This window comes from Amphibalanus amphitrite, unplaced genomic scaffold (assembly GCF_019059575.1).
Source record: "Amphibalanus amphitrite isolate SeventyFive unplaced genomic scaffold, NRLGWU_Aamphi_draft 000676F_arrow, whole genome shotgun sequence".
Classification (NCBI taxonomy): domain Eukaryota; kingdom Metazoa; phylum Arthropoda; class Thecostraca; order Balanomorpha; family Balanidae; genus Amphibalanus; species Amphibalanus amphitrite.
The window spans coordinates 353,348-376,754 of record NW_024882170.1 but is presented as its reverse complement, the minus strand read 5'-3'; the positions used below and the strand labels follow the sequence as shown (position 1 = coordinate 376,754).

General features: G+C 52.6%; 2 protein-coding genes across 2 annotated transcripts in view; one reads left to right on the top strand and one right to left on the bottom strand.

Annotated features, from left to right (window-relative positions):
- Window positions 1-340: 340 nt before the first annotated feature.
- Window positions 341-1,392, top strand: LOC122364436 (trypsin-1-like). Its single transcript, XM_043334796.1, has one exon. It carries the CDS (start codon window positions 406-408, stop codon window positions 1,252-1,254), a length of 849 nt encoding a protein of 282 aa, XP_043190731.1. The 5' UTR covers window positions 341-405; the 3' UTR covers window positions 1,255-1,392.
- Window positions 1,393-1,533: 141 nt separating this feature from the next.
- Window positions 1,534-23,407, bottom strand: part of LOC122364437 (B-cell lymphoma/leukemia 11A-like) — a 31,656-nt gene continuing 9,782 nt past the window's right edge. The window contains exons 2-4 of the mRNA XM_043334798.1: window positions 19,299-19,343; window positions 8,879-9,274; window positions 1,534-4,317 (exon numbers count right to left, since the gene is read on the bottom strand). Coding sequence (XP_043190733.1) covers window positions 2,261-4,317; window positions 8,879-9,274; window positions 19,299-19,343 — 2,498 coding nt within the window. The 3' untranslated portion in view covers window positions 1,534-2,260. The remainder of the gene's footprint in view (window positions 4,318-8,878; window positions 9,275-19,298; window positions 19,344-23,407) is intronic.

Below are 23,407 nucleotides of genomic sequence, written 5' to 3'. Positions count from 1 at the left end.
AGAATTAGATTGAATCTATAAGGCACAGGTGGATAGTTACGATATATCTACCTTCGTACTTTGCGGCCAACATCGCAGTTTTCTTAGGATGGATTGGCTCTATATCTTCATCCTGACACCCACAGGTTCCGTTTCGTGACTGCAAAAATATCCAATGTCATTCGTTTCTAATTAAGATCGCCAAACTCAGCTGTGCCCTATATACTTTGTCATGCCGTTCCGGCTCCTGGCGTCATACGTTGAGCGACGCACCTGTTGGGGCGCTGCCTTTCGTTACCACAAGTGTGCCCTCACCACGGCCAGTGGCGTCCGCTCGTGTATCGCTCAGAGACCAGTGACAGCTCGTCAGAGTCGTACTTCACCGACAGGCGAGAGAGTGTGTCAAGACACATCATCTAAGACATCATGAGACTCAGCGCTATCACTGTTGTGTTTCTGTTCAGTAGCGCTTTGGCCGCACCATCGCCCAGTCTCTACTCAGCCTCCAGCAGCTTCTGTCGCTGCGGCATCGTCAGGAGCAGCTCGTCCAACAGGATCGTGGGCGGTCGGGAGACGGACCCGCAGGATCTGCCGTGGCAGGCGGCGCTGATGTGGCGAGGTCACGGCTGGGCCGGTTGTGGCGCCACCGTGATCGGCAGGCGACTCGTGCTCACCGCTGCACACTGCACCAGCGGGAAGACCGCAGACCGGCTCTCTGTGATGGTGCGGTCTGACCGCGTCTTCAACCCGGACGAGGACTCCCTTCGGTTCGATGTTGCGGATATCATTCAGCACAGTGGATACAGCGAGGTACACAACGGTAATGACTTCTCCCTGCTCCGCCTCTCGGAGCCCATCGAGTTCCCTGCCGACGGTTCTATCTCGCCCGCCTGCCTACCAGCACCCGGAGACACGTATGTTGGCGCGAACGCAACCGTCAGTGGATACGGCATGCTCAGCTGGAAGGGTGAGTTGTCTGTCACTCTGCGCTCTGCGCACGTGTCTGTCATCTCGAACGCCGCCTGCGAGAGGGCCTATCCTGGTAGCATCAAAGACTCGATGTTGTGTGCTGACGGCGCCGGAGAGCGAGATGCGTGTCAAGGGGACAGCGGAGGACCGCTAGTCGCCGAGAGGGAAGGCAGGTTCAGCCTGATCGGCGTGGTCTCCTGGGGTAAGGAGTGTGCCGAGCCCGAGTACCCGGGGGTATACGCCAGAGTCACAGAGGCGCTTGACTGGATCAGAGAGAACGCCGCGGATGATGATTTCTGTGATTAAATTCAGCAGTTGATGTAGATAAAAAGTATTTTTCGTCCATTTTTTTTTTGAAATTTAGACTTTCATTAATTACATACTTAGACTTGAACACAAAATTAGTATATTTGTGAAAACTATGGAAAATATCTGAAAGTACACGGAATTGAAGAAGAGAGCGATAGCCAAACCTATGTCTAAATTGATAATCGTCTGTGAAACAATACAAATACAACTTGAAACATCCCTGGACTGATTTATAGCCGCATTATTTATGACGTTGTTTACAATGAAAACAAACGGTGGGTTTGCATTTTTTTATTGCCGTGCTTTCCATGTACATGTTCCCTACATTTACGTTACTCGTCTTTAGAGAGGACGTAAATTCAACGTGTTGCTTTTACTGCATCTATTGGAAACACACATATGTGAATGAACTTCAAACTTGGTGAGCTATTTACAAACTGCCTCTAGCACATATTCATAAGTAATTGAGAGTTAAAAGGAACATTCTACTACCGAACACCCGCAAATGTTCCTTACAGAACACTTCTAGTGAGCAGCCTCCTAAAGTCAACACGTAGGCACTCAACTCCAAGTAAAAACCACATTCACAACATGCGTGCGCATTTTTGGTTATCGGCAAAGTGACATTAAAGCTGATGAGTTTCTAATACTGCGTGCGAACGTTGTACTTTGTCAGCACACACTCCAATACTAACTCTCCTTGGTGCGGTATCGGGCACTGGACTCGCTGTCACCACACTCCCCAATGTCCCCGACGGGTCTAATTCACACATTCTTTGCACACATGACGTGGTACGTACGAGCGACAACCTTCCTGCGTCAGGACTCTGACGTCATACCGTTCGCCTATGAATCACAGTGTAGTCATTGTTCTCGCTCTATCATATTTCACGCACAAACGCACACACTTGTGACATCACAGAACACCATCGTCATGGATAACCGAAACACGCACACAAACGTACCCAACAACCCTAGCTAATCACACTTCTCGTTCCTGTTCTCATGACTGGCCAGGAAGCACTGACGGCATGAACGAGGCCTTGCTGGCTTTGCTGACAACACACTTCCGCATGTGCTTCTCGAGGGTGGACGCGACTGAGAAGGGCATGCCGCAGAATCGACACTGGAACACGTCCTTGCCCATGCGGCCGTGGGTCTTCATATGCCGAGTGAGCTTGCTGCTCTGTGCGCAGGCGTAGTTGCACATCCGACAGCGGTAGGGCTTCTCACCCGTGTGAGACCGCTTGTGGACGGTGAGATTGGAGCCGTTCTTGAAGACCTTTCCGCAGTACTCGCAGGTGTCACGTCTCTGACGACGGGTCAGGCCGAGGGTAGCTGCGGCGACCGAGGGCGGCTTCAGGCCGAACGGCTCCGTGGAGGTGGGAGGCTTCAGGTTGTCCTGTCGAGTGGGAAGTTTGTAACCATCCAGGCTACCCGGAAGCTTATAGGCGTCTAGACCGGTGGGCAGTTTGTAAGCGTCCACCCCACCAGGGAGTTTGAACGAGTCCAGTGACCCGGGTCGGAACCCGCTCAGCCCCAGCTCGGCCGAGGCAGCCAGCGCGCTCCCTGCCGCCTTGGCGTGGCGTAGTAGGGCGGGAGGAAGGGACGGAGGCAGACCCAGAGGACTCGGGAGAGGCAGCGGCGGGAGCCACATTCCGCGCAACGGTCCCGCCTCCAGCTCTTGGCGAAGTCGGCGCGCTTGCTCCAAGGTACTGATGCTGGGAGAGGAAACAGTCGGCATCGGTACCGAAGATGGATGTAGGGGCAACGAGGTCGCAACGTTATGAGAAGAGGTCTTGTCCGTGGCACTCTCCTTGCCTGATTCTTGTAGTGCTTGACGATAAGCATCCCGGTACGCATTGATGCTCGATAGACCAAACTTGTCCATCAGTTCACCGACCAGCGAAGGCTTTGCTGTGGCCGGCGGTGTTGGCGCAGGAGAGGGCGACTTTCTCGTAGCTGTTCGTCGAGTAGACAGGTCCTCCGGCTGATCCTCTGGAGCATCAACGTCCTGTTCACCCGTCTCTCGCTCGTCCTTCGCACGCTCCTCAGCTTCTTCCTCGTCCAGGGTGCTTGCATCCTCACGAAGCTCTTCAGCAGCGGCAGCAGCTGCTGCCGCGCGATCCAGCTCGTTTAGATGCGTCTTCATGTGTCGCTTCAGTTTGCTGCTCTGGGTGCAGGCGTGGCTGCAGATGCGGCATCGGTACGGCTTCTCACCGGTGTGGATACGACGGTGGACAACAAGATTGCTTTGAAAACGGAACTCCTTGTGGCAGAACTCGCAGGCTCTTGGACGATCACGGGAAGTGGCGGCTGGGCTGGTCGTGACAGCCGACAGACTGGTGGGTGGAGACGACTGCCGCGCCCTCTTCATGGGAGGCTCAGCATCGGTGCTTAGAGAGGCACTTGCCGGCGGCTGAAGGGTACGTGAGATGTCCTCAGTGAGGGAGTTAAAGCGGAACCTCTCCGAAAGGATGTTTTCCACTCGGAAGTCGCGGCTTGTGGGTCGGATTGGAACGGGGATGGGTGAAGGACGGCTGCTGAGGTCGGATTGGAGGCGTGGTGGTGAGGTAGCCTCCCGAACGATCGGCTGCGGCTCGTCTACGGATGGAAACGAAGTAGCGTGCTCTGCTGAATCTTCCCCAGGAGTGGAGGCGTTGCCATCACGTGGGAAGACGGCGCCCTCGGACGAGCAGGCCTGAGCGGCTGGTGGCGGGCTGGGAGACTCTTGTCCTGACCTGGAGTCACACTCAGGGGATATCGACCTGTGAGCCGGTGATGAGACTGATATGGAGGGAGAACAAGGTCCTGGTGACGGAGAGGAGGGCTTCGGGGCGTCATCCGAGGGCGGCGGAGATCCTTCTGTCCGTGACGGCACTTCATCGGATATATTCTCAGAGCCTGTTGCTGGTGCGGGAGACGATGTTGTTGAACGATGGACGTTGGTGGCGTTATCCTCGTAGATTTTGACCTGATGCCGCTCCTGAACATGTCGCACCAGTGCCCAGGCCGAACTGTGCGGTTCCTTGCACGTGAAGCATACGTAGCTCCAAGGACCTGAAACGAAGAGAAACCTAACGTAAGCATAATGTCGAGGCATCATTCGATAGCTGTAACCATTGAGATTAAGTGCTTAGCGAAGTATAACGGCCCTGTCACTTTGAAACCACGCTACAGCTGATTAATATTCGTGTTCGGGTAAGCGATTGTAGGTTTACTATTCTGATATTTTGGCTCTCACAGAAGGAGACACAATTGTGGGGTAGTGACCCAGACCAACTCAACCACTTTGTCAATTCTGCCGTGTCGTTTGCCATTTCACCGCCTTGGCTTCCCGCGGGCAGGCGTTATGTTAATAATTTAGTCCCGGCTTCTCGCTCGTGGACAAAGTTATCGTCCCTCTGGAGCTGGCACGGTGCGACACGGCACACAGTGCCATTAGGAGGCTGTCGCCGCCGCCACACCGGAACTGTCGCAGGTCGCAGCGTGCGTGGTGGGGTCATTGGGAGCAAGCTAGAAGTAGAGCTTATGAGTTTGAGTTTATGTGAAAGTACAGATACCAACTCCGTATTGCGCAACACTCATCGATCATGCGAGTTTTAGATCGATATACATATGCCTTTTCCACCCATGTCTGTGTTCCACAATCGTGGCTGACAGTCAAATCCACCACCTAAGGCCAGCAATGTAGCACAATGAGAGATAAGAATAACAATTTGGCAGCAGCCTGAGACACCAGAACAGGCCCACACCAGGGGGCAGACACGTTGCCCTGACCACCGCCGAATCGGCCACGACAGAGTCTCGTCATATGACATCGACCAAACGGTCGGACGGTGGAGCATCCCACACTGATTATTCGATCAAACGAGGACGAGGTCCGACATATAGCACGCGAGCAACCCCTCGGCGATATGTCAGAGCTGCTTTACCGCGGCAGTTTTTGTTTATGTCTGCCAGTGCCAGCCATCTGACCCTGTGCAAATTATGCATGTAGGGGGTTGATCAGAGAGGACAGACATGGTATGAAACTGGCTAGTAGAATAGCTTGTTATGGACAGTAGACTCGGAATATTGTACGCCATGGGAAACTAAAAACGGCCAGGAAATTCATAAACAATAAACAATAAAAGGAACTCGCCTAAACACTTAAATTGATGCTAGTAATATTGCAGACCGGCAAACATGATCCAGACACCAGTGGATACTTTCCACGGCCGTTCATGAATGTTGTTCGTCATTACCTCAACGGTTGACTGATGGCTTTGAGTGCTATGGTACTAACCTCACATATCGCTTTCAGTGTCACATATCGATATCGATCAAAAACACATACCATCACCATTTCCACACCTAGGATTTACCATTTTAGCACGGAAGCAATCACTCAGAGGCGCCAGTTTTTTAGCACCTCGCGGAAATCTCTGCTCGTTTTGTGGCCCGCCTCTCGCCTGGACTAGGGATCATATAAACACAAAGCAGCGGGCGGAGGCGCCGACAGTGACGGATGAAGGTGGTCCGACACGGTCGACCTGGTGGCCACACAGGGTCAGCTGCGGGCCATCAATCAGGGTCTCGGCGGCGCCCCGGTGTGCCCCAACCTTGGTGTAAGGCGCCCCTGACGTGTGCCGCCCCCACACGTCACGACCTGGGGAGCGAGCGTCCGACAGAATCACGACGGCTAGTAGAAGTGCGCGCGAGCTTTGAGCTGCTTGCGCTGTGAGATGCGTGAGATGTGAGATGCATGAGATGTGAGATACGTGAGCTGTGGACTACGTGAGCTGTGAACTACGTGAGCTGTGAACTACGTGAGCTGTGAACTACGTGAGCTGTGAACTACGTGAGCTGTGAACTACGTGAGCTGTGAACTACGTGAGCTAGTATTCAGTTTAGGTACCTTCGTTTTTGCTTTGCATCATGTCACTAGCAGTTTTCATCACACATTTATGCTGATGCACTTGTTAATTGCTTTATCATATCTCGAACACACCGCCATGTAACGTATGACTGCTATTCTGTTCAGCGGCAGCCACCGCCAGACATTTATGAACTAACAACCTTAATTTATAACGTCCAATTTCATCATGACAGTCGGTTCTATTGATTCTCATGGTCATAGCGGCGAAAAATATCGCTCCCGTCCACGAAAGGCTCTTCACCGGCCTAACAAACTTGCATGTCCCGTCGGTGGCATGACGCACGACCGGACAGTCATGTCATCCCGGCGGTCTGCCGCAGCGACCCGTCCCCTCCCCAGCGGCTCAGGTGCGGCGGCACGGCGCGCCACTGCCGGAAGCGACTGGCGCGGTCACCGACGGCCACTTCCGGCCGGACCGGGCGCCGGACGTGGCTCTATTGGCTCGTCGACGACTGGCGGAAGTGGCACCGGTGACACGACCGGTCATAGAGCGCGGTTGGCGCCGCTGGACCTCATGACAGGCATGAGCAGACCGGCGACCGGCGAGCGCTGCGGACGGCGCTGCAGTGACACGGTTTGGAGGATGCTGGGTTGGCCCCGTTCAGATCAGTCCATCGGCTAGTCCATCAGTCCACCTGCCGGTCAATCAGTTTGCCTGTTTTGTCGTTCCGCCGATTTGCTGGTCTGTCCTGTCCTTCGTTCCATCCATTGATCTGATTATCTGACTATCCGTCAATTTGTCCACTCGTCCGCCTGTCCTCTCCCGTGCGTTCATCGTTCCGTTCGTCAGACCTTCCGTTCGTCTATCCGTCTGCCTTCTCTCCCTCCTTCCGTTCGTCTGTCCGTCTGCCTTTCAATCCTGGCCCTCCATCCCACTCGCCGCCGAGGACGGCAGAGTGGTCACGGGTTCTCTCTTTGTGGTCACGGGTTGCGAGCTGCGGCGGTCCGTTAACCCGCGCGGGGCTGGGGGGGGGGGTAAATTTTACCCCCCCTCGCGAATTTTTGCGATATCTCAAAAACGGCGGCGCGCAGCGCCGCCAAACTTTCAGTACCTTTTCTTACATCAATTTGACACGTTCCCTGAAAATTTGAGCGAAATCCGTCGGCAAATTTTTGAGAAATTGACGTTTTAGTGACGTCATGTTCGCCATTTTCGCCTCAAAAACGGCAAAAGTTCAAACGCCGCTAACATCTTCATTTTTAAAGGAATCAAGACGTAACAAAAAAGGTTATACGTAATTTTACTTTGTCTATCAAATGGCTATCTCGGTTTTTTGAAAATTTTGGATTTTGGCCTAAATTTTTTCAAAAAACTAACTTTTTTGGGAAAATCATTATAAAATCCAAAATTTTGAGTCTATCGAAAAAACCGGAATATATGTCATAGAAGTGGTCTATGTGCACCTACATACCAAATTTTAGAAGAATCGGTTCAAAAATGTGGGAGTTATTCAAAATTTTATGACGTCACGACACACAAAATTTTTGAAAATGACTTTTTTGGAAGTTCTAGACCTCATACGGAAACAAAAATAGCACCATTCGATTCGCTGTGAAAAACAGCATCAGATAGACACCTTTTTAGGCCTTAAAAACCAACTTCAAAATTTGACCTCACTTGACCTGACCTTGACCTGACCTCGACCTGAAATTCATCCAGAGGTGGTCCATATCACTTATTGAGTGTGCCTATTGAATTCTATGAGTAAAATGACCCATAAAACATGTGTCGCACATGCCCTTTTCTATATTTTGTTTTTTGGTGACCTGACCTGACCTGACCTGACCTTGACCTTGACCTCTGAATGATATTGTATGCAACGAATATTGTCTTGGTAGCCTAAGAACACGTTTTGGGCGATCAGTCTCAGTCCATGACTCCATTCTTCGGTAACTACGGTGCAAGGCCGATACTGTAGAAACTTGCAATTTGTACCCTTGACCTGACCTTGACCTTGACCTCAAACTTTAAATTAAGTACATGTTTTTAGTAGTTCGTGATGAGAGCTTTCGATTGGCGTTTGAATTTTCCAAATCGGACCATTAGTTCGGGAGATAACAGGGGGGGTAAAATTTACCCCCCCCCAGCCCCGCGCGTTCGGCTGGAGACCCCAGCCCCGCGCGGGTTAATCACATGGTCACTGCGCGTGACTTCCGCCGGTCACCTGTGGCGGTAGCCGTCCTTAGACGGTGTTCTGGCTCGCGGTTTGGCAGTGATCGATAGTTTCTCGCGAGCAGCTCGCGACGCAGTGTTTCTAAATATCGGAGACGTCGGTGAGTTATTGTTGCGCTCCACCGTTCCAGGTTGGCGCATGACTGGTTGAGATGGTGTTAGCTAGTGTCAAACCGCGGGTAAATGATGATCGATTAAATGTGTCTGACGAGTGGCACAGTTTGCGGTAAAATAATGTATGTTAGGGCTTAGTCCCCAAATCGAATGGGTAGGTATATTTCATTCAGTGGATAACTAGGTACACAAGTGGATAAAACAATAGCTAGTGATTTATCCATTTGTGTACCTAGTTAACCAGTGAATGGAATGCCCCATTCGATTGTTCATCTTATGATTACAGCCTGGGCCTATTTGAAGCACGTTTACCATACGCAGTTAACTGTGGAAAATATGGGCTATTGCCTTTTGGTGTAAGTTGCCATTTGACATTGCAAAGGGACTTTATCAGCTAGTATAACTTCTCTCACCTGATTCATTGGTATTGGCGCCGACATCGACGACCGAGCTCTTCCTCCTCTCGTCTTCCCTCTCTTCACTCTTGGTTCCCTCTTTCTTCTCCGACGAGGACCCACTGGATGCAGTGGACGGCGTCGGTGACTGTTCCCTGCACTCCGAGTTCTCTCGGTCTCGGACAGATGGCGTTAGGTGCCGCAGCAGACTGGCCGCCAGGCGGCGCTGTGTCTCGAGGTCATCGCCTCCCTCTGCCCCCGGCAGTGCCAGGCGGGTCAGATGCTGGCCTGGGGCGACGCTCGGGTCGGTGGAACAGCTGAGCGCCCACTGCTGGATCAGCCGGATGAAGTCTGGCAGGTCAAAGTCGCGCTGACAGACACGGCAGGTCATGGCGTCTTTGGTGGGCTCCGAATCTGCGGAAGAAGAAAATAAAAATTAAACACAAACTTTCACCTACGAGGCTTTTTGATCAGCACACAGTAACCTGCACATATTCTCTGACAAAATTACGTAGTTGCACCAAGCACCTCCATTCTTACACGAACCACATATGACTCAACGAGACGAGATGACTCATCTGCGCGAAATGAGCAAACATCCAGCGGGGTTCATATCTGGCAGTTTCCCCGTCCGCGGTCAGACGTCCGACCGCGGCGGCCACCACAATCACGAGGACAACAGCGCAGCGGCACTGGCCTTGATCCGCCAGTGAGCGATGAATGGTGCTCGGCGCGGCGGTCTGAATCACAGAGCGCCGCGCCGACACGCACACCCGTCACCGACATCGCTGCCCACACCGCCGCCAAATGACCGGTCGCGGCGGCCCACCTGGGCTCAGCCGGCGCCGCACGATGAGATGTTTTTCACTCTGATTCTGCAGCGGGCGGACGCAGTCGTCGACTCTCAAGGACCATTGACACCCTGCAATTTCCTCTAGAGCTGGCTGTGCGCCGGACGCGAGAGAGGAAACGCCTGGTCGAAGCCAGAAAACGACACCTATACTTTGAGACGGGATTGGAGAGAGATCGTGCAGGTTGGTTGGAAGAAATTGCAAGGAGGCTGCGGATAAAATGATAGGGATAAGATGGAGGAAGGAGCATGTCTGAAGAAAGTTTAATTGTGAAGTTTGATTCAAGCAGCACCGCAGAAGCTCTTCTCTCTTATCAGCAGTGGGCAATGGCATGCAACACGAAAATGTCCCCAAAAGAGCCACGTTTCTCCAGCGACTTTGACGTTCTGTCGCAACTTTAGGTAGGCCATGTTAAACTCATCAGAATTGGTATTATTTCTCCACATGGCTGAAAGCCAGGATAATATTTGTACCATTTATTGCAAGCGCCATTTATGTCTGTTATCAACCCAAACTACGCCAAGCGAGCTAGTATTGCCATAAGCGTTCCGCTAACTGGAGCTGCCCTGCGGCGTGTGCATGGTAGCGTGACAATGAATGGACCACTGTGGACCAGCGGAATTAATTACAGGACACCCTCTCGACCCCTGGGTATCGTCCTATAGATAACCGCTACCCACAACCGTCCACTTCAAATCAGGGTATCCATTAGGAAAAGCGGTCATCGTGAAGCGAGCTGCAGCTTATACAATTGGCTGCAGGTTGTCACACATCAGAGGACCGCATCAACATCGCGTGTTGCCGCCGCAAGGCTGCCGCCGGCCGCGCTGTGTGTGTGTGGCGGGGGGGGGGGGACATCCCCCTTACCACACACGACACAAACCAATCACTGTCCACTAGGGGTGCACGGATGATGCACTGCGCACGCACGGGCCGCGCCCTGCCGTGCACGAACGTGTAATGATACCAGTTCTGTCTGCAGGAAATGGCCGGGTCGTTAGACTCGAACCGGCCGACGCGGCGGCGAGGATCACGCGTGCAGGGTGCAGTCGGCATCGGCAGTGACGTCAGATGTTGATAGTGACGTCATGATATTAATGAGGGATGGGGAATGGTCGGTGAACAGAAGTGATGTCATCTGTCGCGCGATAATGATCGGTCAGAGGCGGCCGCTATGCTTTGCGGCACAGCATGCTTACAGACGTCTACCAGTAATGCCATCTAGGGAGGAGTATTGCAACTAAGTAGCATATAACTCGCATGGCCATAACTTTCGGCAAGGCTAGCGTAGAGATCAGATGAAATTGTTTTGAAAATCAACATTCTATGCTTTTAGCAAGCAGCTACTGACATGAATCCTACATCACTGATGTAGAAAACTGCGGCATTATTTTACGGGCGCTACAAAAAGTGCGTTTATGTACCAATGGCGACACTGCACTCCTTCATTCAGTGGCTCTATTTTGTATTATTGGCAGTCAGCCATGTTATGAATAAGAGCCAGCGTTCAGAGGCTCGTGGGGTGACTCGTGACGTCACAAAGGTGACGTTACGACTAGAGGTGGAAATGAATATTAGTCATTAGTCAAAAATTAGTCGACTAACGTTAGTCAAGCACTTTTTTAGTCAGTCAAAAGTCAGTCAACCAAAATGTTTGTTAGTCATTAGTCAGTCATTAGTCAATGATTTTGTTGCATATTAGTCGACTAATTTGTCGTGATTCGTGAGGTGACTTAACCCTCGCCCTGACAGGGGAGGGGTCGATGCGACCCCCCCTGAGTTTTTTTTTTGCGATGCGCGCTGAACTATTAGTCGGATCGTGCTGAAATTTTCAATAGCCTCTGGGGTATCCTTTGCACAACTTTTGCTAGACAAAAAAAAAAATCCGGTCATGTCAGTTCACCGAGCTATGACGTCATAATAAGTACAACCTCCGACCGTTTTTGACAAAATCGTACATACCGTAACTGGACGTGATCTCATCGACAAGAACGAAGCTATTCCGTGTGGTTTATGTCAGAATTTGACTGGACATGATCTTTACATTGTATATTGACCTTTCTAAGGTCAACCAAGATGATCTCGCATGTTCACACGCTGACCTCCGTGATATGAACTGTGTTTAGTGTCCGTAGTGGGGTTCCTTGAGGTCCTGAATCCGAATCTGCGGTTCAATTTCCACCTAAACGCCTTCAAAACTGTTCCTACAAGTGGCAGTGAACTCCCCACTTCCCCAGGTCTCCGGTTGACGGGCGGCCGCTGCTGCTGCCGGTCAGCGAGCATAGCCTTGCGGCTTTTTGGGCCAGGTACCGTGGTACGTGACGTCATTGAAAGCCTTTTTTATCACCATAAAAAGTCATAAAAAGTCAACAATATGTAATTTTGCAGCTGAGGAATACGCTCCTCTGAGGAATACGCTCTTCGAAGTTGCAAGTCTCTATCTTTCATAGACGCACCAATGTTGACTCGATTAGTTGGAAAGCTCTCGATATTCGCAAACGTCCTCGCCAGCGGCGGGCGTGGCCTCCCATGTTCCCGGGGAATACGTCACGCCAGTAATGACTGAAATGCAGTCAACTATTCCTCATTTTGTTGCTAATTCGTTGCGAAACGCGGTCGTGAAAGTTTCATGACGCTATCTTTCATAAATTCGCCAATATTGGCTAAGTAATTTGGAAAATTATAGTTTTTTCCACGAAATTTGACCTTTGACCAATGACCTGTCATAACTGCGTCAAATATTGACCCATGGTAAAAATATACCACCAATCGCGAGTACTCGTTGAGACCAATCGACTGGTCTTTGTTGCGAAACGCCACGACGCTTAGTTTCGAAACGCCAGAAGGATTGCATCGACCCCCCCCCCCCCAGCCAGGCCGCGTTACGAAAAATGCCCTGCCAGGGCCGGGCGAGGGTTAACCCGCGCCCCACTGGGGGTCGCCGGCCGAATGCGCCCGGCTGGGGGGATAAATTTTACCCCCCCCCCTCCTCCCCGCCTGTTATCTCCCTAACCAGGCGTCGTAGCGGCCGACAAGATATCTTGCGGTGGCTTCGCATCGCGTTTGCCATAAAATGATTAGGGAGAAAATTTGGGATCGATTTGTGTTTTTTCCGGTGTCGATCGGAATTATTTACGCAGTGCTAACAAATTCCGAAATTTAGTCAAATATTAGTCAAAATCAAGAAAAATGGCGTTAGTCATTCATTAGTCAATCAAGCCTTTTGAGACCAAAGATTAGTCAGTCAAAAGTCAGTCAACCAAAATTGTCATTAGTCATTAGTCAGTCATTAGTCAAGATTTTGGAAAACGTTAGTCATTTCCACCTCTAGTTACGACTTTGTGGTTAGCTGACCACAAAGATGCCGTCAGCTGACCACCGCGTGCGGTCAGGTCAGGTGACCGCTCAGACCAGCGCACTGCGCACAAAGTCCGGCTGTCGTGCTCTGCGGGCGATAGCTGATGGAGCTCTCTTTTTAGCTCAGCATCATACAATATCAATAAAATGACTTTGGAATCACATGCAGTTTTATATTTGCAGTTTCCTTATGACCGTCAATTGAAGGCAAAAGCAGCACCAACATAATTCCTTTATGTTCCCACACTATCCATTTTGCAATAATTCGCAGTCAATCAATCTACCACTGCTAGCACCATTTCATTACACAATCAGTGCTTCCATTCCGCCCACTCACGGTCGTTGCCCACCCTTCGACTGCCGTTTAAATTCGCCTCAGTAACGGACCGTTTCACGGACACCTGTACTCCCCTCTCCCCCTCCCCAGTACTTCCGGTCAGTAAACACACCTGTTACCCCTGACCCATGACTAACCGCCTCCCTCCCCCCTCCCCAGCGCGATGCTTTGCAAACGGGCGAGGCGTGTGCACTGTGCAGCTTTTGGTGAAAAATGATAATATAAACGCAAATGGGTGCGCAATGCTGAATGGAGAAAAAGTGAGGCAATACATTGTTTTACATAGGTTTCATTTATGAGGCAAAGGGTGCAGCCAATGTTTAACAGCGTTCCTAAGACAGAAAGAGTATCAACAAGGAAGCAACTGCATTAGGTAGGTACCTTTTAGTTGATTGTAATCTGTCATCAAGCAATTTTTTAAGAGCAATGGAGCATTTCGATTCAAAACTTACTGATATTCAAATAGGTAAACTTAAAAATAAAAGCCGTGTTAAAATCTTTTAATACTAATCTTTTAATTAACACATCAAATCGTTAAAGATTAATGATAAATCGCGTCTTTATCATCCCCCACTAAAGGCAATTAATAAATGTATCGTTTTGTTTTACCAGATCAGACGAACTGTTTCGTATCGTGAATGATTTACACCTCTCCACAGCACCGTCCGACGCACATTGCAGTTTGCACACTACTCCCATCTCACTGTTTGTGGTGCACCGCTCTGCAGTCACGCGCTGGCCGGTCACGTCCCGGCGTTCCCCACACTGACGTCACAGATCACGTGACCTGACCTGACTGGACTCGCCGCAGGAAGCGGTCATCATGACACTGGTGTTGTGACTAGGACGCTGTAGGTCACTGTGGGAGTGTTTCACTGGACGCTGCTACCACGCTGCTAGCGCATTTCGCGAGCTGACGTACGTCACGTATGTGACGGAATGCGAGTGGAACTCTAGTTTGGAGTGATGCATTCTTGGCGTAGTCCAGTTTTATGGATCGTAAAAAGATGCATGCGTTTTGCAAATATATTACAAATATTTGAATTGTTAAACTTATCCTTTCTTATTTCAACATTTTTCACGAGAAAAGAGATGACAAATTGTCAGAAAATGTCATATCTAAATAATTTTCGCACCTTCATACAAGAAAGGAATAAAGTACCGTCGAAGAAGGAGGGCCGTAAATTCAAGCTGATTTTCAAGTTGCCATGTGGAAATTCACATTCAGCCTTTCCCGATCCCACCCGGGCCGACCGCCGGCGTTGGGCTCCTATATGGGACCCCCTCCCCTCCCCACGCCATATGGCCCCGTCGCCGGTCGGGGCGCACACAAAGCCGGCCTTCTTTACACCAAACGGCCGCCACAAGCGATAAAGCTGGCCGGCAATATTTCACCGGGCCGCCGTCCAGACCCGCCTTCCGGGCTGGGCGGGGCGTCCGGGGGGCGGGGGGGGGGGGCGGGGTTTCCCGGACCGGATCCCCCAACCCTGCCCCCTTCCTTCTCCAGGGAGCGGGTCAGAGTATAAGGCGGGGACATAAATCAGAAGAGAGCGTATGAAGCGGGCCGCGCCGCCCCAGGGTCCAGGTGCGACGCCGCAGGGCAGCCTTTTTATCCCCCGCGCACGCCAATCTGTCCGTGGCAGCGCGGCATTTGTGACGCGCGTTTGGGGCGATTGTGGCGCAGCGGCGCGCTATTGAGAGCCTCTGAGAGGCGGGGCTCTGGTCACAGAGACAGCTGACCGGGGTCCATAGAGGGATTCTCGTTTTTTGGTGAGCTAGCCATGCCGCCCGCCCCCGGGATGAGGCAGGACAGGGGAGCGCGAGGCTCGGAAATGTTATCGTGGAATCAGGCCATGTGGATAGCTGGCCAGCTGCCTGTTAGAGCGTGGAACCACGTTGCAGCGTGGTATGTGGTCAGAGAGCTGAATGTTCGTGGTTTTCAAACCGCCAAATTAAATGCTGACAGATGTGTAGCAGTTGACACTTTCTGAACTATTTATCGACGCGATATAGGCCGTTATGCTTACATTGGTGCGAGAGATACATATAAATAGCTAAACGTCTACAAAGAAATAAGCAATGCAAATAAAGCTTATCTACCCGAATTTAAAAGCACACTGTTGAACACAGTCTGCCCTCCATTTCATCAGCCATCTTGTATTACAGATGGAGCTGATAGCATATTTTGGTCAGCACTCAGCCGGCCGTGCCAGCGTCGTGACAGTGCAGCCGTCACTGTCACCGCATGAGACACACCATCTCGCCGCGGTGACCGCTGAACAATGCCAGGCCCCAGCGGCCGCCGGACGCGGTCACTCGGCCCTCTCAGCCGAGGGAGCGAGAGCCATAATTTGCCACGGGTGATTGCCACTGCCCTTTGAAGAGACATTCCGCAACAGATGAGCTGCAGAAGCGAAAGGTGACACTTGGTCCGTGTCACTGGCATCGGTGAACGAATGATATGGAACACGGCCAGAGGCACTGAACTGAGCTCACAAAGAGCTGCTGCAGGATAGCTGTAAGTGCGGGGCTCTAGAGCTCAGAAAGCTCCACACACGCACACGTACCGCGCATCTGCTATTACAATCGCTGCAATTGTGCGCCGGCACACGCGCAGTTGGGTGGAAAACATCCTTTCTGCTGCGCCGCTGCCGCCGCCGTCGCTCGGCGCTGTTTTCTGGTCGGTAATGGGGCAGAGATACGGATCGTTGACGCAATAGATGCTGCTACGCCGAAAGGCGGCGGCGGCGTAAGCGGCGCGGCGCGACGCGGTGGCGCGGGCAGGCCACCGTTTGAGGTCAGCGATAAAACTGGCCATTAGGGCCGGCGGTGCGCCGCTGTTTAACAGGCCGACACAAACAGCCCGCGCCCGGTGACCCGAGAGATGACCTTACACGTGATCAATAGGTCGGCGCGCGCCCCGCTGGCTCTCATTTGACACCTCCCAGCTTTCCCCGAACGCCGCCCCTCGAGGCCAAGCTGGCCGAGGACGGTACGGACTAGGAAGTCTGAGCGCCAATCGATTCAACGTGACTCTGAATAGAGTTTTAATCTTATTTGAGTCGTCCGTGTTTTCGTGATGATCGTAATCGAGATATACTAGTGTCAGACGACTCAGGTAAGAACTATGAACGTATAGACAAAGAAACGAATGGAACCGGTAACTGCACCTGAGTGCATCGGCCACCGGGCTGCTCTTTTCAACCTCTTCTGCTTGTTACGAGTCGACGAAACACGAAACTCCATTCAAAACATCGGCATTGTGAACCCCTGCGGGTCTTCGGCAGTAAAATCCAAGCCATTAGCGTGACTTTCATCGAGCCTATCACAGCGAATTATCATAACTTCCCACCTCTGACCTCTCATTTCTCCCTGACCTCGGTAGCCGAGAAAAACATGGAGCCACTGTCTTTCCTATAGCTTTCCTCACAACCAGCTCATCAGCTGAGAGCTCTGACGACGGTATCAGTGGCGCCGCGGCGGCAGACACGGCGCTGGCGACACTCGGAGACAGTAATGGCGCAGCCGTCCGTCGTGAATCACGCGCGGCGTACGATCTTTGTGGCGCAGGGCGCGCTGTGTGACACAAAGCGGCCATTGTGCGCCGCTAATGTCTCTGTTTGTCTCTGTTTGTCACCGCGGTAGCACCCGGTGGCCGACGGTAGCACGACTCGGAGACAGGACAGTACACGGCGCGACCTACGACCGACGGCGCTGGAGATATGGGAGACCGGAGTTCCCCCGAGATTGATGACGGTCTGGGGTAGGCTGACACGTGAGCTCAGAGCTGACCCATTACACTGCAATTCAGGCAGCTTGCGGATTGCAGATTGCAATATATAATAGGTCAACACAAAATAGTGTCGAATAATATGCTTGTCGGAATGCTTCGTTGGTAAATATCTTTTTTAGGAATATGTGTGGCTGTGATTTGTCTAATAGAGCCACATACATTTGTTTTGTTTGATGCATTCACTGGCAACTCATAACAAATTTCATATATAAATTTATGTTTTAAAAAGACTGACAGCATTCTCAATGACAGCAGGCCCCTGACCCTCACAGCCTCGGGGTCAGGTCAGGTCAAAGTTTCTCAGGAGGGATCCCACAGATCGCCCTGGGGCAGTCATCCGGTGAGTGGGGACCGACTGGGAGTCAGCGCGGTGCCATGCAGAGTTTACGAGTGTGCCCCGCCCGGCCGCTGTGTCCAATTAAGCCGTGAGGTCACCCGAAGGCCCGGCGGCTGTGGCAGCGCGCGGGGTCAATCCCACGCCGAATGGATGCACTCACACAATGAGAACTTCACCGGCCGCTGTTATGACGATGATATCTCGGTGTTTCTCGTTAGACTCAGCCACATACGGAGAGCCGGCGGCGGCTGGTTACGACAGAGCGCGTGCGCCGGTCGGCGGCCGGCCCGCTGAGTTCCCCGCGCACAGGCTCGCCCACTCTCCATTTGACCACGAGCTGCGCGCGGCTCGAGTTCGGAGAGCAGCAGGAGGTCCGGTCGAAGCAGATTTAACGGCCAACTCAACCCTGACTGGTGACCGTGGCCGGTGCACAAACAACACATTGACGCCCACTCAGCGCAGCGCGCGCCACTGCCCCGGGCTGGCGTTTGAGCCCGACATCACCTTTTCCTGCTGTGCACCGCCCTCGCCTCTTTCCGCAACTTGCCGGCCGGCCTGCGTGAGCCGGTCATCTATTGGGACTGTCAAGGTCAAACGTCGGGTCACGCTTGAGGCGCTGGTGGTCAGGGTCAAACGGGGCAAAAACTGACCTCAGAAGTCTCGCCGCCAGACTTATCGGCGCTGGCTTTTCTGGTTTAGTCCGAAGAGAGAGAGAAAGAGAGAGAGAGAGAGAGAGAGAGAGAGAGAGAGAGAGAGAGAGAGAGAGGGAGAGAGAGAGAGAGAGAGAAAGAGAGAGAGAAAGAGAGAAAGAAAGAAAGAAAGAAAGAAAGAGAGAGAGAGAGAGAGAGAGAGAGAGAGAGAGAGAGAGAGAGAGAGAGAGAGAGAGAGAGAGAGAGAGAGAGAGAGAGAGAGAGAGAGACGCGGTCCGGCCGGCCCTGAGCGTGGGCGATCGGCCGATCAGCCGCGGGGCAGAGACGAGCACTCCCGTCACGGTCGAGTTGTGATGGTGGCAGCGGCGGCGACAGGTCGGTTACGGACCGGTGCTGCCCGTGGCATGCGAGTTATCATCGGGTGCCATCGAAGTCACCGGGGCGCGGTCGGGGGGGGGGGGGGGGGGTCATCGAAGGTTCGGGGCAGGGACAGCCAGTCAGCCGTGAGGGGGCCAATGGTGGCGGTGGTGGGGGGGGGGGGGATGGGGGATGGTATGCGGGACAGGGGGAGGTTGTGTCATAATATTGTGATGGGTAGCTGAACAACCATTGTTGTGGTTTGGTGCGTGTTGCCATGTTACTATGGTAATTTTTATTCAAAGAATGAATTCAGCATGCCTTTGTTTGCACGTGCAATGTCTAGTGATTCAAAAGATTAGGTTCATTTTAATTATAGAAACTGCAAAGTTTTTAAAGGGTTATGCTCAATATATTATTTTTCCTTGAACGTGCCTTCCGTCCAATGACTAACAAGAGATCATGCTACCAGTTCACCTGAAAATTTAGCCGGCGACCCCGGAACAACCGTCCAACCGAATCAGCTCAAACCCAGAGTGCCGGGACGACGCGAAAGCTGCGGGAGCAAAGGGCAAATGTCGGGCCGTGCCCTGCAGAGCACATCCCCACTCGAGTGGCCGAAACGCCCGAAACGACCGGACGCGGGCCGTGTCATGGATATTGTACGACACGCTTTCTACGCCGGTGGAAGTGGGCGCCGCGCCGGCGTAATTAAGGCGGCGTCGGTCCGATTGCGTGACCAAAAGTGACACGTACCTGACCCGCCCTGGCAGCAGATCTCACGGTGCAACAGCTGCATCCCTGCAACAACACACAAACAGACACGGTTAGAATAGCTTGGAACAGCAGCGAGTTGAACAAAAATTACTGCGGTTAGTTAAAACACAATTTTTCTTTTTATGAATAATTTACGACAAATGTCCTCATGATTTATTATTTTTTTAATACTACCTCAAACAATGTCTTATACAATAGCTTCACTACTACAGTCATAAGAATCGAAACCCAATTTGCCTAAAGACCACTGCGAAGTTTGACCTCCGCGGCGATACGGCGCAGCGGTGCCTGGCGTCCGGTCGCACTTTCTATACACCTGACGACAAAACTGTCGCCTGTGACCCGTTGACCCCTGGCCACCCAGGGTGCACTGATGACCGGATAGGGCCAGCGGCGGTGGCGTCGGCCGGCGGACGTCGCCGTTTCGTTTCTCCACTCACCGACCGCCGTCACCGGTCACAGAAGGTCACGTGCGGCGCCTCGGGCCATCAGAGGTCAGCGTGGGTCACCAGAGGTCACCAGGGGTCACGGCACAATGACGGGCTCGGCAGCGCCGGAAGGTGACGCCAGCGGTGTGAGATTGAGGCACGTGTCGCACTGGGCCACCGTCGGCCGGCGAAGGCGAGAGGTCAGCAGGAAACCGCCACCGGCCCGCCACCGAGCGCCGACCGAACGCGATGGCTTGGGAAACCGTCAGCCGCCAGCGCCGCCCAGTCGACGGGCCGACATTTGAATGGAATCGAGGCAAGATGATATCGTTTGAGTAAGCGACATAGCTGTTTGCCTGGTGGTAAGGTGCGTTTGAGCTGCCATGAGCGATCATGTTAACCCGCGCCCCGTTGGGCTCTGCCGAGCAACGCGCCCGGTTGGGGGGGGGGCATTTTGGCCCCCCCCTAAGATCTCGAGAACCACGCAACATAGCGACAAGCGGTAAACGGCGTTGGATAGCCCCAACGGGGAACTACCTTGTGACCCAATTTTATTGACCTAGGTCAAACCGATGACGTCACAGGTCAGGTCAAAGGTCCAATTTTCACCGTTTACAGGCACTTAAAGAAATGCGTTGTAAAATCGAGTAAAATGCATTTCATTGAAAATCATCGATGGGGATATGTTCTTCAAACACATATTTTGCTATTTGAGGTCACTGATACCAGGTCAGGTCACAGAGGTCAGGTCACGGGGGGTCACAATATGAAAGTGTCGTGCGATACATGTTTTATGGTCCATTTTACATGACAAATGCGATTATATGGGTCAGGCAGCCTTTGGGGCCAGCTTAGATCACGTTTTGGTCAAGGTCAGGTCAAGGTCAGGTCAAGGTCAGGTCAAATTTCAAAGTTAATATTTTTGCATAAAATGGGTATCGAATCGATGCAGCTCGTCACGGGGAGTTCAATGGTGGTCTTTGTTTTGCCGTACGTGGTCTAGAATTGCTAAAAATTGAGTTCAACAATTTGACGTCATCATTTTTGAACAGTTTTTTCGCTATAACTTGGCCAAAAAACGAGATATCGATCTGAAATTTGGTATGTATATAGAAGAGCGCTGGGACTATCACATATATTCCGGTTTTTTCGAAATTCGGAAAAATTTTGGATTTTTTCAAAGTTTTTCTAAAAAAATCAAATTTTTGAATTTTTTTGGTCAAAAACCAAAAATTTTGAAAATCCGAGATAGCAGTTTTGTAGCGCCGCTTTTTGTCTACTAGACCATATAAAGAACTTTGAAATTGCTTGATAACTGTAGATTTGGTGAGCGTTTCAAGATTGCATGTTTTTTGCTCATTTTTGCTCGAACATGACCTCAGTTTGACCTCAATAACTCCTGACCTAAGGTGACCTAAGACTTGAAATTTGGTGTGAAGGTGTCAAATTGATGCCCGGGAAGGTACTGAAAATTTGGCGGCGCTGCGCGCCGCCGTTTTCTTGCTATTCAGGAAAAACCACAGGGGGGGGGGGCCAAAATGGCCCCCCCCAACGGGGCGAGGGTTAAGGTAGCCTAATTAGACGATCAGCTGACTTCGTCACCTGCGGTGGCCATGGATCAAGGGAGCTCTCGCCCTCCCCTTCCCCGCGTACCTCAAACGTAGCTCGCCCTTCCAACGATCACGAAGCCCCGGAATCTAGAAACCCGGGGACCCTGTGGCCCAATTTCACGCGTCCGGGCGCCGTGAGCCTTCACCAAGGCCATCTGCGGCTGACGGCGGGCCTTCGAGCCACCGCACCCTGACCCGGGCAGGCCGCGGTGGTTCGGCCAGCCGGCACGGCCCGGCCACACATTGCGGGGAGATGGCGCCCGCTGGGAGGTGGTGGCGCTGGGACTAACTGGAGCGAACTGCACATTCCATGTCCTCCAACACTAACAGGGTACTACCGGGATTCCACTGGGGTAACACCAGACAATCCTAAAACACTACCGGGAATAAGTCGGCAAGGGTCGGTGAGCGCAGTGGTCAGGGAACTGCGCATCGTAAGACCTCAAGGTGCATGTTTCGACATTTTTTTCTTCAATGAATGTGAGTACTGAGTTGCATTATCGATATAGCACTACCCAACATTCTCCTCTGTCTCAGTGAGCACCTCCTATCAACCTGGCCCAATCCCCAACTCCTCAGCCGCTGTCGTTACAATCAGTCCTGTTACGCCTGCCGTTGTCGCCGGCTCCCCTAACGACTTGCCGCTCCCGCAGCGGAGGCGCGTCCCTCGGCTCCCAGCGCGGTCTGAGTTGACCCCAGGGTGAGGAGCGTCCGGCGGGCCGACGGGGGCGCCTGCTCAGCTTTCTCCGCGGGCCAGGGCCGGCGCCGCTCCCACGCCCGGGGCCATGGGAGCGGCACGGGCGCCGCCGGTCGCCCCGCTGACCCCGGCGCCCCTCCCCACGACCCTCCCCGCAGGACGCGCACCAGACCCAGAGGGGAAAGAAACGTCATGAATCGTGGTGGCTCAACTGTGGTGAGAAACATAAAAATGCACGACGTGCGTCTTAGGTAGGGTGGGATTGTGTGCGTGTGTAACTGTTTGGTGCTCATTCTTTTGGTATGATAGCTGGTTGTGAAACTATCCGCCTGCTGCTCCGCGCGTGGCATTCACTTGTTTCGATGAGGTGAAACCCGGGCGAGGCTGGATCAGATACCCTGCTATTGACGTGGTGCGACCGCCCATGGTAGTGGACCGAGGTGACATAATAATAGAGCTGACCTGACAACTGTCATCGACAACCACCAGTAGCGTTTCAGGTGTCCCAGGTCACCGCAAGGTCATGTGGGCCCATTCATCGCCCAACACCTAGATATTATCGCGCTCGGAAACGAAACAATGGAATGCCGCCCCTGGGCACGGACGACGGAGCATTAATTCCTCACCGAAAAACGTTCACCCAATTACAGTTCCGAACGACCGGCTTCTTTTCGCATGACGTACAACGCGAGAACAGTTTGGACCGTATAGTGTGACAAACCTCAAACCCAAGCTCGGCGAGCCGTTTCGCTGGCTCCTCCAGCCGGCACCTGGCGTGTGCCACATATTTGGAGCGCGCCCGCCGAGCCTGACGGTGCCAGAGGTCAGCCGGGCCTCTCCGAAGGTCACCGCCCGCGGGCGGTACGGTTTCCATAATCCGCCCATCTCATTTTCACCGACCACGGACGGCCGTCACGGCCAGGCCACGCCTTCGCTCGGTGGTCAGAGCCGCTGCATACGGAAAATTGTTGCCTGAATTTTAAAGGAATTCCTCATAGAAAAAATGATGGCTGGGTGCTTTGAACGAAACCTTTTATTAGCACACTGGCACGGATACTTCTACAAGCCTCAGCCCTTGCTTCGGGTTGAACCACAACACAAGTCTGCTCGAAACTCCAAGAATGTTGCGCAAGCTGAGGGGGATCAATTTCCAGTCCCACCTTCCATCTCGACCCTGGCATCGGCCCGCTGATACCGTCGGTCTCCGGTTCACCAGCTGTTGAACGTGCCTCCTGACCGACCGGCGGTCAGCCCTGCTCTAACGACGTCCGGTGGACCAGTTCGGGTACCGCGCTGTGTCCTCCACGACCCGGACGACCCGAGACACCGCTATGCGGTCACCCGAGACCCACC